Source organism: Phacochoerus africanus, chromosome 2 (assembly GCF_016906955.1).
Source record: "Phacochoerus africanus isolate WHEZ1 chromosome 2, ROS_Pafr_v1, whole genome shotgun sequence".
Taxonomy (NCBI): Eukaryota; Metazoa; Chordata; class Mammalia; order Artiodactyla; family Suidae; genus Phacochoerus; species Phacochoerus africanus.
In genome coordinates, this window is record NC_062545.1 from 252,921,937 (window position 1) to 252,939,415 (window position 17,479).

Here is a 17,479-nt window from a genome sequence, read left to right on the forward strand (position 1 = left end):
CAGGAATATTGAGGACTTTTCTGAGGCACCCTGCTGAGCCATGTGCCCTGGAGGGTAGAGGATGCAGTGACACAAAGGCCATCCAAGGCCACAGGCTCCTGGGTGAGGGAGGGATATTTGATATTCTGCACCTTGATCTGTGCTGTGTCCTCTGCTTAGCACGTTTTCTTCTCTTTTCCACCTGGGGAAGGCATCTTCCAAGACCCGGCTAGCATATCACCAAGTTTTTCTCACCACTTTGTATCCGTTGGAAATTACACTCACGTGATCACAACAGGGGCTTCAACTCACAATAAGAAATCTGGAGCAAACACTCCAGAGCTGGTGTAGTCACTCCATGATGCCAACTAGAACCCAGACAGTTTCTCTCTTTCTGCACACTCAGCCATCCTTAGCAGACTCTTGCCTCTGTGGACACAAGATGACTACTTTGCCTATTGCATCACATCCCTGATGGTAGGCAGAGTACTGGACCCCTGAGGATGCCTATGTCCTAATCCCCAGAACCTGTGAATATATCAGGTTACGTGGCAAAGGGGAATTAAAGTTAAAGATGGAATTAAGCTGTCCCAACAGCTGACTTTAAAATAGAGAGGTTACCCTGAGTTATCTCCTGGATTATCTAGGTTGGCCCAATCTAATCATAAAGATTCCTAAAAGTGGAAGAGGGGGCAGAGGGAGAGAGTCAGAGGGAGATGTGACTGGGGCAGAATGGTCAGAGATGCCGCGTTGCTGACTTTGACAGTGGAGGAGGGGGGGGTATGAGGCACAGACTATTGGTGGCCTCAGAGACCTGGAAAAAGCAAAGAAATGATCCTTCTCTAAAGCCTGCGGGAGGCAACGCAACTCTACCACCCCTTGATTGTTGCCTGGTGACATGCATGTCAAACTTCAAACTCACAGAAATATAATATAGTATATTGTTTAATCTACAAAGTGTGTGGTCATTTGTTACAGCAGCAGTTGGAAGCTAATACATCTATCTAGCACCTGGTCCCTCTACCAGACAGGAAGAAGGGAAAGGCCAAGGAAGGGCCTATGCTGCTTAGGTCAACCCTCTTCCTTTTTTTTTTTTTTTTTTTGGTCTTTTTGCCATTTCTTGGGCCACTCCCTCAGCATCTGGGAGGTTCCCAGGCTAGGGGTCGAATCGGAGCTGTAGCCGCCAGCCTACACCAGAGCCACAGCAACGCAGGATCCGAGCCGCGTCTGCAACCTACACCACAGCTCACGGCAACGCCGGATTGTTAGCCCACTGAGCAAGGGCAGGGATCGAACCCGCAACCTCATGGTTCCTAGTCGGATTCGTTAACCACTGCGCCATGACGGGAACTCCCCCCTCTTCCTTTTAAGGAGCTTTCCCAGAAGTCCCACCCAACAATGTTTACCTACCTCTCATTGGCTGGAACTGTCCTGTGGCCACCTTTCTATGCAAAGGAAGCTGGGATGAATAATTTCTAAGCTGGACACCTTGACACATATCCCCAACAAAATAAGGATTCTGTTAGCACGGGGAAGGGATTTTGGGTAGGCAACTTGGAGTTCTGCCACATTCCCTGGCGGAACTGACACTTTTCTAAATTGTTGTTCTTTCCTCCGGTTCTTTTTGGGCTGAATTGCAATTTATGTGTTTACCTGGCTGTTCTCATTCCTTAACCAAGAGCTCTCCTGAGCAGACACTGTGGCTGATTGAGTGCTCTGTCCCTAATTTTCAGCTCAGTGCCTGATACAAGGAAGGCACTTGCATTAAGTTGGATGGATAGATATATAAATGGACTTTGAAATGAGAGAATGATCCATGAACTTCACAGAGCCATAGGTCCTTTTTATTTTCCCATGATGAAGGTCTATTGGGGTTAGGTAGATTTTATAAGACCATTTGGCCTGGATCGCAACCTCATCTCCAGTAAATTGAACCTGCACAGCTGCAGTGTGTCACCTTTCCTTACCATCTATTACGGTCTGCTTCTTGCTTGGAAGAAACTGAGCAAGCCGGTCAGAGGCTGTTATGCATACCTGTCTTAGCCTGAAGAGCCTTGGTTAACCTTGAGTGTCAATTACACTACCTGCTTGGTCTTTACTTTTAGCGCAATACTTCCTCGGCTTCTTCAGGGAAGACTGCATTTGATTTTGGTCTTGAAACTACAAAACAATGGTATTTCTAGCCTGGCTGAGGTGACTCTTATTAACCCCATAACACTTGGTTTCTTGGGAAGCTCCTCAGCCCTGGGACTCAGGTTTTCCGAGGAAAGAAGGCAACCCAGGCCATCCAGTGACCCATGTGCATTTGTAGAGAAATCTGCCACTGGGTTCTGATTCACTTAGACGTCTCTAAACCTTCAGTTTCCCAAGTTCATTCCCTTTAGATGAAACTCAGTTGTTATCGTGAAAGTCTAGTTTTGTTACTTTTTTCCGCTCCCTCTCTCTCTTTGTCTCTCCGTTCCTTCTCAGTTACTCAGTATCATGACCCAGATCTTTAACACTTGAACTATATAACCAAGAGCCTTGAAACCCATAGGGCCCTGGGCAGGCAGTGGAGACAACCAGGCCAGGCAACGGGCATCAGGTCACAGAGAATTCTTAATCACTTGGGGCTGCTTCACCAGGAGAAGTGAGTTACGTAGGGTTAGCCTTTTTTTAAAGTCCATTTCTTTAACCCAATTTTAGTCTAGAATCCCCTGTAGTGCCTCACTCTGAGTCTGGGCAAATAGGCTCTGTCAGTGTTGGATGCATTGAGTGTAAACTGAGGTTGGGGTGTGCCCATTTTAACCCCTCGCTCAGCACAGAAGCTGAGACCCTGGCTCCTTTTTGAGTCCACAGCCTGTGCAGGGCAGCCTTCTCAGCACTTGGTCCAAGGGGGCATTTTTCTAAAGTGATGTATTGCTTTTATTCTGATAGGTAAGGAATACATGAGTTTTTTAATTGGGAAAATATTGCAAATTATAAATAAGATAATGAAAATCACCCAGCATCCCATTACCCAGAGACAACTACCACTGATATTTTCCTGTTTTCTCAATCTTAATCCTCATGAAGGGGTGACCTGGACCCCTCCAGATTTCTCTGAGGATTGGGGGAAGTAAGGAAAGGGTAGCTTAGAAATCTTTTAGATTCAAGAATTATTGGGATGTGTGTGTGTGTATAATTGGGATATATATATTATATAAATTATATATATTTAAAATAGTATTATATTTACTTTTTATATGTAAAATATATATGTATTTTATATAATAGTGCTATATGACAGACTACTCTCAACTCAGTGGTTTAAAACGATAATCATTTATTCTTGCCAACACTTCTATGAAGAGTAGGCTGGGTTCGAGGATCTAGGCTGGGCTTAGTTGAGTGACTCTAATTTAAGGTGCAGCTCTGACTGGGCATGGCTTCTGGCTCTAGGCTTCTGACAACCCCCCATGTGTTCTTTCTGGAGTGCAGGCTGAAGGGACAGCAGCTACCAGAGAAGCTCATCTCTTGGTGCCAGCAGAGGTTCAAGAGGACAAACCCATTGGGCAAACACATTCCAAGCCTGTGTGTGTGTGTGTGTGTGTGTGTGTGTGTGTGTGCGCACGCGCGCGTGCACGCATATGTCATGTCTGCTAACATCCCATTGGCTAAAGCAGGTCACATGGTTGAACACAAAGGCAAGGGGTACAGAAGTACATCTCGCCCATCATGAAGCCAAAGAGAGTCATGTGGCCAAGACCAACATCAGTGGGTTGGGAATGTACATACTTTTCCAATGGAGGTAAAGGGGGAAGGGAGGGAATTTGCTTGGGAGTGGTAGACTATCCACATCCTAAATGTCTGCTGAGATACTTGGTTTTTTGAGATTCCTCTGAAATCTGCTCAGAACTCACCTGGCTGGTACTATCATCCAATCTCTACAGGAAACCTCTAGCCTGGAGACCCTCTACCCATTGAATTAGTTCCATTTATGGATCATTTGAGTTGTTGCCATTCCATACTCATATTCCTTTCCTTGATTCCTCCCAAAGTCATTTACACAGATGTGTGCAAAAACTTGCTGGCCATTCAGAACAACAAATGAGCTTTGTATCTCTTTATACATCTCAGCATCGCTTGGCCTCTATCTTCTAGATTCTGTTTGCATATCAGCCCACACACAGCCTCTCGAGTCAAAGCTTGCTGAAGAATTTACCCCAGTCACAGAAATCCTGAAGGTTTCATCTTGGCTGATCTATGCCTTGTTGCAGCTTGGTTCAGCTTTTTTCATTCATTCAACATACTTATGTTGAACATTTATGCTCTTTCTCATAGTGAGTTTATATGCTAGTAGGGGAAATGAATAATTTATATATTCTCTAATGCAGGGTTTAGAGTTACTAAACCTCAACACTTTCGGCTTTGGGTGGGAGGCAAGTCATTGTCGTGGAGGGCAAGTAATTGTTGTGAGGAGCTGTCCCGTGCTTTGTAGGATGTTTATCAACATCTCTGACTGCTACCCACTAGACGCCAGTAGCACCACCTCTACTCTGCTTGAGCAATGGACAACTGCAGTATCTCTAGACATTGCCAAATATGTCCTCAGGGACAAAAGAATCTTGGTTGAGAACCTTTGCTCTAACAGTGACTGGACTTGATAAGATCACTGGTCTTTTTATTTCCTGGTGGTGGATCTATGAAAGCTTCATGGGGCGGATGGTATGTGAACTAAGACTTCAAGAATGATTAGGGTTTGGAGATGGGTTTCTTGGAGAAGAAAGAATCATGGGGCACAAATGGGCAGAAAAGGATGATCTCTGTTTGTCTAAAGCATAAAGTAAGGTAGGCACATTGGCAGGAGTGAAGGCTGTATAGGAACTAGGAGGCCAAATGCTGTAGGACCATCTAAGTCATGATAAGATCTGTGATGGAAATGGTCAGTATGTCTGAAGCTGTGTTCATCGGTGGGGGAGGTGCAGTTATACACAGTGTTTGTCTTCATAACCCAAAGTGATTGCTGCAAAGCCTCATCCATCCAGAAGTCATTTTTTTGAAATGAAGAAACAGAAAAGGCCTCTGAGGGGCACAGTGCAACCCTGAGTAACTCCATGCCTGTATCTTTGAGCTCCTTACCCCTCAGAAGATCTCACTCTGAACACTTTATTTTGGGTGTTAGTCTCAGAGGAATGAATGGATGAATGAATTCAGCCTAAATGCCTTGAGAGCATAACAGTCTGCAGTCCTGTAGGCAGGGGACCATTCACCCATCCCTTCGTAACCCCACAGGCATGGCTGTGTTATAGCACCACCCAATTTATGGCAAGGCACTCAGTGGGAAACAAGCCTGGCTATTTGTGAAGTCCTGTTGAGCCCAGGTGACAAGAGTTTAACAGAATCATTAAGAGCAAAGTCTAGAGTCACATTTCCTGGCTTGAACCTTTGCTTCAAGGCTCCTCAACAGTAAGCTAGTTCCTTAACCTGACCACCCCTTCATGATCTCATCTGTAAAATGGGGATTCCCTACTCATAGGGTCATTGGGAAGGTATAATACAATAATCCACATGGATTCTTAGCTCAGTTCTTGGCACAGATTTAATGCTCAATAAAAGCCAAATGGTCATTACTATAATTTCACTGAAAGGATATAGCTGCGCAGACTTCCTCCAAATCATCACCTTTTTTGGCTGCTATTCTGGAATATTCCCAGAGTCTCCTGGTTGTCTTGAAATTTCCTTTTCTGAAAATATATAGGATGCTCGTAAAAACTGAGGGAAGTTCCAGAAGTGTAGGGACAGTCGTATCAGTCCCTTCATCTCCTCTCTTCTTGGTAGTAGAGGTCAGGCCACTGAGGAAGGTGACAGCAGGCTCCCCAGGGTACTGGCCACCAGCCCTTTCCTGGCAACATATTTCCTTTGAGCAAGACTGTCTCTTCACCCTTTGGCCAACTTAACAGAAGAGCAGTTATTCTGAGCTAGGAGAATATGAAGCTGTTTTCCTTGAGATAGTCTGCTTGTGTTCTGTAAGAATATATACTACCAGATTAAGAATGTGCGCTTGCAGGAGTTCCCATTGTGGCTCAGAGGTAATGAACCTGACTAATATCCATGAGGATGCAGGTTCGATTCCTGGCCTTGCTCAGAGCGTTAAGGATCCGGTGTTGCCATGAGCTGTGGTATAGGTCACAGATGCACCTCAGAATCCATGTTGCTGTGGCTGTGGCATAGGCCAGCAGCTGCAGCTCTGATTTGACCTCTAGCTAGGAACATCCATGTGCCACAAGTGCGGCCCTAAAAAGCAAAAAAGAAGAACGTGCACTTGAAGAGAATTGAGGGGAAGGCATCAAAGCCTCTTGCAAGGTGGTGGCAGTGAACTTGTGGCAGGAACTCTGGGTTGTTTTCCTTTGACTAATGTCTGCTGAGTGGCAAAGCTGAAAACACAGGATGCTCTGTAAAGTAAAACCTTGGCTGGGTACCACAGCATAATGTAAAACGGAGCCGGCCAGGAAGTCACCCAACAGGAAGAAGCTGCTCTCTGGCCCAAGGATGGCAGGACAATAAAGTAACCTGTCCTCTGTTTTGTGTGTTTTCCAGGCTGGAGCAGGAAATACAAGCCTTAGAAAGTGAAGAATCCCAGATATCTGCCAAAGAGCAAATCATTCTAGAGAAACTAAAAGAGACAGAAAAATCCTTCAAGGACTTTCAGAAGGTGAAGAAAACAAATGTGATTTCTCTAAATTACACCCATGGGGAAGTACACACTTGTTGCAACATGGTGCCAGTTGGAGAAAAGGCCAGTTGGTATTGGGGAGAAGTCTCAGCCACACATTCTGAAATGAAGGGCAGATGAGTGAGGACCAGTGCCATCTCTGAAGCTGAGAGTGGCCTGTCTTCAGATGTAGGACCACCTGGCCTGCCCAGAAGCTCAGAGAAAAGTCATAAAATCAACTCCATCTCCCTACTGTCCAAACCCTTTTATGCCTAAGGCCAGAGACAGCATCTCCCATTAGACTCTAGAATTCTAAAGCCAATTCTTAAGAAGCAGATTTAAATAGGCTCCCTGTGGCTTGAAGTCTTTCCCTTTACACTCAAGGCCAGAAGTAAAACCCCATCAAATGGACGTGAATTCCAAAACCAAAATGTCAACCCATGAAATTTCACTGTACAGGCATACCTCGGAGATATTGCAGGTTTGGTTCCAGGCCACTGAAATTAAGCAAATACTGCAATAAAGTGAGTCACATGATTTTTATTGGTTTACCAGTGCATGTAAAAATTATGTTTACACTAGACTGTAGTCTATGAAGTGTGCGATAGCATTATGTCTAAAAAAAAAAAAAGCAATGTAATACCTTAATTAAAAATAATGCTGTTGGCATAAGGACAGACCTGCTTGACTTGGTGTTGTCAGAAATCTACCATTTGTAAAAAATGCAATATTGAAGTGCAATAAAATGAGGTATGCCTGTCTAGGAAAAACAGATGGTGCTATGTAGCAATGAGAGAATTCATAAAGCCCACAGGCTCTGGATAACTCAGGACCCCCCCCTCACCCTCCGTTTTATAACTCCTGTTTCCCCAGATACTCAGTAGTGATAGAAAGGAATCTAATCAGATTGATATTAAGAGGAGATTTCCTGATACCACTTCTCCCACACCACCAAGGGCCTTTGCTGGTTAATTGAAATAAACCCCTAAGAAAAAATTCCGTAGAAAAATTCGGTATAAGGTGAAATTCGGTCAAGGGTGGGAAGGGTAAACCTTTCCCTTACATTTTGAGATCCAAAACAAATTTCCCAGAAGGTGAAACAGCATTGGGTTTGGCCATCAGAGTCAGGCTCTGGGGGTGAAGGGTGGGTTAAATGAGCGAGAGGCCCTCTTCCCACACGTGTAGTGACGCTCTGTCTTGCTTTTGTTTCCACAGAGCTTCTCCAGTACGGATGGAGGTAAGTGTAAGCGCTCTCTCCCCACATGTACCTGAATGTCTCCATCCGCCAGCTTAGTGGGTTCAGCGCGAGACACGATGTGTTGCTTCCTAAGGGTGTCAGAGAGAAGGCGAGCGCTGTGCGCAGGCGCTGAGGCCAGCCACGCCCCCAGTCTTCTCTGCCGCGCCTTTTCAAGGGCTGTGTCTGGACCAGCTCCTTCCAGTCTTCCACGGTTGCCCTGGCTCTTCTCTTTCCTGTTTGATCCCCAAAGAAAGTTCACTGCTTGGTTCTTCCTTAAAACGTGCTGGCAGGGATGAGCCCACTCGTACTGGTGGTTTGGTCTCCAGGTTACGACACACATCAGAAACTGGTTATCTGGTGTTTAGGATACCTTCCTAAGGCCTCTGGTTTTACTCTGAATCAAAAAACGGCCGTTTCTCCAGCCTTGCAGGGAAACAAGGCTGGGCAGAACCTCCTCCGAGGGGGGTCGGGGGCATGGTTGGGAGCACATGAAAGATGGGAGCAGGACCTCGGCTTCCTGACTCCGTCCTGGCAGCGGGCGGGCCTTCCTCTTCTCTCCTGCCCCTTCCTGGCCCCGCCCTCCGCTCTTCTTCGCGGAGGCCTGTGGGATGAACTTGGGATTGTGTGTTTCTCAGCCTTCACCTTGTTCCTCTAACTTTAGCTGCAAACTCATGAAAAACACTTAACTCCCACTTGTACGCTGGCCCTTAAAATGCCAGAATTTGTCGGGAAGGGTCAGATACCATCTGCTTGCCTGATTCTTAAAAGGCTGACTCTAAACTAGGAAGGCAGTCAGAAGCCAGAAAGAGCACTGGCATTAGTGTTTTCCCAATGTGTTTGGGAAATCTGTGCTTACAGAGTTTTAAATGCAGAGATGGAGAATGCCTTTTTGTGGATTACCAAAGATCCTTGCAATAGGGTAATTCTTACTTCAGCAAAAACAACAAACAAACTGTGGTTTGGTCAGCTTTTTTCCCCCAGGAAATAAAAGGCAGAGGATTTGGATTTGGGCTCCCTGGGTGATCTTCAGGAAGGTATTAAATTCCTGCTCCCAGTGCATATGCTCAGAGACAAGTCAGAATCGAGCCAGCACAAACTCTAGGAAAAAGGTTTATGTTAGTTCTAGAACTTTCTCCATGGTGTGGCCAAATCAAGGCACTTGTGCTTTGGGGGTGGAGCATGGGCTGAGGAGGCAGCCTTGCCTGTTTTGGGGAGTTGGGGTGGCAGCCTGGGAAGGACAGTAGGCTCCCTTCATGCTAGGGCTGCCCTGAGGCAGTGTTGTAACACAATAAGGGTCAGACATCGAGGCACAGACGCCACATACTGGAAGCGTGCACATCGACCGTTTATGCTTTCACTTCTTCCTTTCTCAATCCAGAGCCTTTCCTAGACTCCTCTCTCTGATAAGGGAAGGGATGGAGCCTGTTTGTCATGTTCCAGGGAAGGTCATATGGGACATAGAGACTCACGTAGCCTATGACGTGTTAATGGGCATCCATGAAGCCATGTTATAAACTCTCTCCACACTTTTATTTTGACCCTGAACTTCTCACATTCATTTCCTCCTGGACTACATACTTCCCAGTGCTTGCATCTGTTCATCTACATAGTTCGGATGGATGGTAAGACACCAGATGGTGACTGAGGAGGGAACCTACAGAGAAAACAGCCTTCTTGATTCTATCCTCCGTTGATTTTTGATGGGATGGGCAAGCCGAGGCTTAAGAGGATGCACAGTCTCAGGGATCCCAAGAAATGGCCAGAGGCCATACTCATCACCCTGGATTATAAATCCTTCCGTGTCTAGTTCTCACTAAGTCTAGGGAGACCTTTCAATTACACCACATCTATTGGCAAAGAAAGGAGTTTGAAAGAGGGAACAAGTCCTTCCAAGAATGTGGTCAGTGTTTATAGGTCACTCTGTGGTCTGAGGGTAAAAATGCATCATGAGACATATCCAGTTCAGGGACTTTGGGAAGCCTGATTATTTTATCTGATTTCAAAGTTGTCAAAACCCTCTTTGCATCAACCAATTGTTGATACTAAGAACTAACTAAAAAAAAAAAAAATCACAGAATAATAATGGAAAATAGGAATTAGGAAATATACTCAACTTCTAAAACACAATGATTACAGAATCCAGGTCCAACTGAAATTCTATAACTGTCCAAGATCATCAGCAAAAGCATCCGCAGTTTAACGAGTTGCCAAGGAGATGGCTGCTAGTGTGTGCATGCGAAATGACCCTATTTCAGGTACCCTGTGTATGTCCCCTTGTGCTTTTCAGAGGAAATAAAGGTCCTGTCTTGCTGGATCACCAGTGGTTTTTGATTACATGGTCTCCTTGGCAATCAAGAGAAAATATTCCAGTCTTGAGTAGAATTTCTTGGCCACGTACTTTCTGATCCCCCCTCATTTCCTCCCCGCCCCATATGCACACTTGTTATACGATGGAGTCACCATCTATCGGGTGGGTTGTTTTTACTGCCCTCTAATAGGCACAGTGTTTTGCGTCACTGTACATGTCGTGTAGCATTTACCTAGGGCTACGTCTTTCCTTTTTCCACTGTGGAGCTGGTGTGAAACACTTGCTGGAATGGGCAAAGGAAGATGTCTGACCTGGGTCCATCTCATCCTTGCTGTTGGAGACTGATTTTCTCAGGTTTCCATTCCATCCCTGTCTGTGGTGGCCTGGAACCCTTCCCACGTCAATACCTTCCTACCAATTGCTGGGACATCTCTGTGTGTCTTCAGCTGCCCAGAAGTCATGATTTCAGGAGAGTTTTCATCAACTTCACTTCCCTAGCTTTGGGTGTGTGTGTTCTTCATACAGTAGAGTCTTCAGCAGTGCTGGAACTAATGAGAAGCACTTACCCTTACCTCTCTGCTCTGTGAGTGACTGTTCCCTACCTTATTTGATGGCGGGAAGAAGCATGACTGCCCTGATTTTGGCAGGAGGAGAGTGGTTTCCTGAGGCCATGTGAAGAAATTCTCCCTGTGGCAGCTTTGGAGGTCTTATTGCTTATTCCTTGGGTTGGTCAATCAGACCCCTCCTGGCTGCAGAAGCTAGGATTTACTACTTGGTAGACTGAGGGGCTGCCCTGTCCCCTTCCTTATGCCCCACTCCTTGGACCCCCTTGTCTCTTAGAAGCTATGGAGCCCCAGCCCTGCGCCCTCTATCCCCCCAAGAGCTGTAGTCCTCAAGCCTGTAATCAGTGACTGCTGGGCAAAGGTAACTCCACCACCTACTTGCATCTGGCAGGGAGCGGTCTCCTGAAGGAGGTTGAGGCATAATCACTAGAATCACATGCTCTTTCAGCTGCAGGATTCCCTGTCTGCAAGTGGCTTTTATTTCTAGCTGTGAAAACTTTCAGTATGCAGAGCTGTCTAGGAATTCTCTATATAGCACATACCATATAGGAATTCTATATATACCAGACCCATGTCTTACTTGGTCTTCATGACTTGAGCGTCCATCATCTCATTTGCATACAGGAAGTCATCTTTGTTAAGATTGCCATTCCAGAGATTCCTAGAAATCTTCAGGGAAATTTGGAAGTTCTGTACTTCTGCTCTGGTCATCTCTTATCCCCTACTCTGTCTCTCTAGCCTTCCCATTGCTGCTCCCTCCTTGCTGGGCCACTGTTAATTTCTTCTCTTACCCCCACAGGACCTGCTCACCCCACACTGCTGCTCTGTCTGGTCCTGCCTTGTGCTGGCTTGGGGCCCAGACCCTTCCCACAGCTCCCACAGTGACCACAGAGTCTGTAACCTGACTGGAGGAACCCTAGCAGGGCAGTTCAACATGGAGAATAATGGACAATGTAGAACTTGTGGCCACACTCAGAGGCCCAGTCTCAAATTCAAGTACATCTTCAGAGGTTCCTGCAGGCTGTTTCATGGCCATCTCCCAGCCCACCCTCATCTCAAAGGCCCACCTTCCTTCCTTGCAGGGGAGGGCCTTCAACCATGTCAGCCTGACTCAGGACCCAAGCTCCAGCACACATGGCCTTGGGGACAGACCCTCCAACTGTGGGCCCGCCTGCCTACTGCTGACTTCCTGTCCCATCTCCACCAAGAGTTGATACAGACAGATCCATTCTCTTAGAGAGACTCCATGCCATCCGCTCCCATAGAGTGTGTTCTTTGCCCTAAGAACATGATGGTCCAGAATCAGTACATTCTGGATTGTTCAGACTCACACAAATAACGACGGTCTGGTTCAGTGTCAAGCTGAACTGATCCTAATCCTATCCAATGCCTGTCTGTAGTCCTCTCTAGCATGAGATTTTTAAAAAGGACAAAGAAACCTGCCAGAACTAAGGCAGCATCAATGGGGATACAGAGGAAGGGACAGATGTAAGAGATGTGAGGGAGATAGAGGCTAGACTAGAGCCCAGGAGGGGGGTTAAGGGCACTTCACAGGAGCCTGAGTGCTTTGTGGTGCCAGTGAACTGAGATACACAGTACAGGGAGGTAGCGGGTGAACAGAGATGAGAGTTCTGTTTTGCCCACGTTGAGTTTGAGGTGATTGTGGCATATTCAGTGGAAATAGGCAGTAAGGAGTTAGGTGTAATCATTGACAAGTGATTGACATTCCAGGATTCAGGGATGCGACTGTGGCACAAGAAGTCACATCACCTAGAGCCCAGCTTTCTAGAATGTTCCTTTGCTTTCCATTTCTCCCTGGAGAACACACAGATCCTTCTCCTGGTTTCACCCCAGGGGTTTCCTCCTCTCTTCTCATGCATTGGCATGCCAGCCCTCCAGGGTCTCACCTCCCTAAATGGAGTTTCAAGGTATTTTTCCCAAGCAGCACTGGTCTCCCTCTTTTGTGCAGCTTAATTTCCTACAACTGAGCTCATGGTGAATTCACTGGGTGTTGTTATTTGAAATCTCAGGATTTCCTAGCTGAAACATCAGCCAGAGATATTAAAATTGTGGGATAGATTCTGGAGTTTTGTTTGATGCCTATGAAATTAGTCTTCTGAATGAATCAGGCACATAAAGCTATATTTGCAGTTCAAGGAAAGGGCCCCCAGTTTATTTTCCAGGTCTGTTTAAGGCACATGTCTAGTATGAGGTCGCATATTTGATCAATGCCACCAAGTTGATAATGGCTCTCATTGGTCCATCTCTCTTCCCCATCCCCCAAACTCATTGTACTCTTGGAATCTAGAGCTTTCTGATCAATCTTTTAATACATAGAGCTGTCCCGGGGCTTGAGCTCTCTGGCCAGGATCCCTCCTACCTCAGCTACTCTACTGAATACCAGTCCCTGGGCAAATGCTAGTCTTTGTTTATGCTGATCCTCTCATACAGTGGCCACCTCTGCGGTCCATTATGTAGGGCAGACAAGCTGCTGCCTCGGCAGCCAACCTATTGGGCCTCCCAACACTGTGCCTAATTGTCTTCCCTGTTCTCTGCTACCAGATGCAGTAAATTACATTTCCTCCCAGCTCCCCGACTTGCCAACCCTCTGTTCACGAACAGGAGAACCATCACCTGGGCAGGACGGGACCAGCAGAGCAGCTGGTAAGTCCTGGGGAGCTATTTGGTTTTGATGCCAGGACTGATGATGGGGCTTGCGTTTCCTTGAACTTTATTAATGAGGGAGGCCCAGATATCCTTACATGGGGTGGTGGAAACCCCATCCTCAGCTCAGCTTCAGACGTAGACTTTTCTGTGGCCACGAGGGGCAGTTACTGGGCTGTGATGGGTGACTGCGGACTAAAGGGGAGGGAGTATTGGGAAAATCATAGTGTTTTCTCTCCTACTTCAAGAGTCTGTCTTTTGTGTTTGTGGTCTTTATATCTGTCCTTATCCTCAAAGTTAGCCTGTACACTGCCTCCATGGATTTTTATTTTTTATATTGGAATTGTGGAAGAGCAAATGAGCTGTGCTGGGTGGAAAGTATTTTCAAAGCATACAAGTGTATTGCCGGAATCCTTTGGGAATCGAGCTGTTTGTATATTGGAAACATATCTATTTCTAAGTCTTCCCATTTCTGGAGTTATTGCTTAGCCACTGTGGTATATCTGGGAAATAAAAGGAGCAATTTAAAGGACATACGTTTCTTGCTCATGTTTCTCATAAGTATGATTTTAGAAAATAATACATTTGTGAGTGTAAAGCGTATAGAGAGCTATGCTTTGCTCTGTTCAGCATGAAGGTACTTTGGAAATCAGAACTGGGCGGCCATGAATGATAAACCTCTATACTAATCTTTTTGCTCTGTGCAGAATTGCATTTAGGGCAGGGATTAAAAGGAAAACTGAATTGCCAAGGTTGGGCAGTTAGTGACAAAGTAGATGAAGTTGAATATGAACATCACATTCTGCTTTACATGATGGGTAAATTTATGTTGAAAATAAGTCACATAATGACACCTTTTCTGAGACAAAATCATGACCTGTTAAGGCAGAGGAAATCTTTTATACAGACCAACCTGAATTTTATGAAACAAATAATGCCTCTTTATTTTAATATAAAAATGAAATGCAAGGGCAAGTAAGTTTGACATAATTGTCATGCACACTGACTAAGTTTAAATATCTATTGGGTGTCTCTGTAAACATCTTAGCATATTACTTTCATAGACAGACTTGCAGGGTTCTTAGTTGTGAGGGGTCGGAGAGGGAACTGTATATCGTGTCTGCTCAAACCCAAGCCAGGTCCATATATCCCTGCAAAAAGGAGAAGCCAAACGTTGCAGCTTACACTTGTGCATCAAAGGAATCATTGACTTCAGCTGTGGATTCTTTCAGATACTCCAAAGTGCACTTCTGAGATAGACTATTCAAAAGTCACATATCTTTCTATTGTTACTAGAATGTTGGTAATTCCCAATAGCTGTGGGTAAATAGCTTTCCAGCCCTTCTCTATGTTTCTGCTCCTCACAAGACAGGCAGTATGACCCAACTAATAGGTCAGTTCATGGAGGCGGTAGGGCCAGTGTGGGGGGTTAAATTTTACGAGAGATGAAAAGGATTGGTAGTCAAGGAAAGTAAAGTTGGAGAGTAATAGGTTCCTGGGATTGTAGTGTTGTGTGCATAGAAATACACACGTTATTACAAGCTAGCATCCTTCATCTTTGAAGATACTGTAAAAGCATAATGATCCAAGTAGCCACTGCATTTTTAACAAAGTGTTTTGTAATCAAAATCTAAGAAATAAGTTGACATGTATTTTGTTTTATTAGTTAAGAACTAATTTGCATACATGTATCTACTATGGAAATATACAAATGTAGTGTCATGGGAGAATACGCATTGGCTGTGGTTAACTGCTTCTTCCAGGCTGGTTTTGCAATAGAGCATCCAGATTAATGATGGGTTATGGCTAACAGTGACTCCGCAGAGCATGGAGAGCATATGAGTTAATGGCACTTTGCCCTGGAATTCTTTCTCCTAGATAGAATCCGTCTTGCTTTAGGAATATCCTTTCAGAAATGTAAACAATCTCAGGGCCCTTAATTTAATAAATGTAACTGGTCATCACTCAGTATTATGACAGATATTCCAGTGGTTTGGAGTTTGGGAGGGTTTGAATTTTGTATAAGTGGGCCTTTCCTTAGAATAATTGCTTTTCAGAATCAGAAGGCATCTATGCCAACCCCTCAGTCAAATATGGAAGCCGGCGGTGGGAGCCCTTTGCAAAGAGGGCCTCAGACAGCAGCCATTCCCCTTGGACCCTGGGAGACTGGAGTTCAGTCTCCCTGTAGGTGGCCTATTCGGTCTATAATTGGTCTGACAGTGGGGAGTTCTTCCTCTGATGGAGCCACTGCTAGTCTGCTGCCTTCATCTTTCATCCATTGTTCCTTAGCCTGACCCCTGGCACCCTTCAGAACAAACCTAAGTTCTGACTTCCCTGTAAGGATTTGAAAGGGACTCTCATGTCCTGTTTTTCCCAGGGCTTTACTTGCCATCCCCTCAATACCCACTGCCCTGGTCTCTTGGGCAGGTCCCAAGATGATGAGGTTGCTCTGACACCCTCCACCATACCTGTCCCTCCCCTCTGAACCCTTCCCGATTTGTTTCTCATCTTCCTGAAATGTAAGGCTCAGAGCTGCCCTGTGCCCTCTGGGCTGAGCAAGTCACCCTGCAGAGCTGAGCTGGATGCCACAGCCCATGCGACTCACATGCCATCACAGCCTTTCAGCATCAGGCTCTAAGATAAAGCCTCCAAAGTGTATAACGTGTGTCACTGCTCAGCCTCCTTTCCTTTGTCCAGTGGAGTCATCACTCCAGAATCATTTCAGTGGCAGTAAGCGGTCTGTTCCCCACCACTGTGCACATCCTGCTTCACCCTCTCATGTGCAGAAGATCCTGCAAAATCCTTTATGTCTCATCTCAAGAGGCAGAAGCAAGGCTGAGCCATGCACCTGTCTGCCCTTGGTAGCTTTGACATGGCTGTTCAGTTTCTTCTTGTTAAAGTTCCTCATGAGTGTCGGGGCCCCCTGGGGTCACTGAGGAGCCTCCGGAAGGTGGTACCTAGGACCCTGATGTTGCCTCCCATTTCAAACCCAGCAGCTCCCAGGTGCTTGTGTTTCCATATTGTACTTCTGCGTCAGATTTCATTTGAATCAAGGGTTTAACAGTTCTGAAAGTAGAAAGCTCTCTTCTCTGTTGCCCAGGCTTTTATGGCTCATGGTCATGGCACCTGATACCCTCACTTTGCCTCTCAATGTAGCATCACTTCAGATCTGAAAAGCAAGTTTGCTTTATTTATCATTGTTTCACTGATAAAAACAACCCAGTGGGAACCAAAGTCAGGGGCTCAGCCATTGGGAATCCTCACTTGGCATCCATGGGGTGTGGCCCTTCAACCAGTGACAAGTTCCTGCAGTTGTCCTAATGCCCACGGCATGTGTTTCTGTTGTGTCCATTGGCATGTGAGGGACTTGATGATGATCCAGATGTGCTGTATCTCTGGCATTTGCTGAATCTCTCTGGAACCCTTGAAGCAGAAAATGAGATGCATGTGCCGAACTTCTGCTCCTTGAAAATGAACTCTAGAACTTAGCCAGCCCTGATGTCAAGTCGTTTCTATGTAGTTTGGAGAATTCCTCCCTTTTCATTTTTGAAGATCAGACCTTTTGAGTCTCTCTCTCCAGCACCTTTCTTGGTATATAAAATCCTTGAGGCATATTCATCGACATGGGAACTGCAGCTCACAGCCCAAAGCACTGAGAGCATTTGTACCTCAAGGTGCTTTATTGTTTTCCAGTCTTCTCTACTCATCTGCATTTCAATGACCTCTTAGCAGTATTCTTTCCAGCACGTTTCAGACTGAAAACTGTCCTTCCTGACCAAAAAGATCAAAGCCAAATCAGTATGAGAAATTGCCTTTGGCCTATGTTTGTCCATCAACATTGTGCCCTTGCTGACTTATTTTCATTTATATCAAGGTGTCTTGTGAAAACAGTTGATTTGAAGAAATGTTTAATTACTGTGGGTTTTTTTTTTTTTTTTTTTAATGACTGCAACTGTGGCACATGGAAGTTCCTGGGCCAGGGATTGAACCCGAACTACAGCTGTGGCAACACCAGAACTTTTAACCCACTGCACCGGATTGAGGATGGAACCTGT

The 17,479-nt window shown here is 45.6% G+C and overlaps 1 protein-coding gene across 4 annotated transcripts in view; it reads left to right on the forward strand.

Annotated features, from left to right (window-relative positions):
- PALM2AKAP2 (PALM2 and AKAP2 fusion) overlaps nt 1-17,479 on the forward strand; it is a 366,754-nt gene that overhangs the window by 118,860 nt on the left and 230,415 nt on the right. For 3 of the 4 annotated variants that reach the window (XM_047768121.1, XM_047768123.1, XM_047768124.1), the window contains exons 4-6: nt 6,538-6,652; nt 7,868-7,889; nt 13,323-13,424. In XM_047768121.1, coding sequence (XP_047624077.1) covers nt 6,538-6,652; nt 7,868-7,889; nt 13,323-13,424 — 239 coding nt within the window. The remainder of the gene's footprint in view (nt 1-6,537; nt 6,653-7,867; nt 7,890-13,322; nt 13,425-17,479) is intronic. The other variant, XM_047768125.1, reaches the window with a different exon arrangement.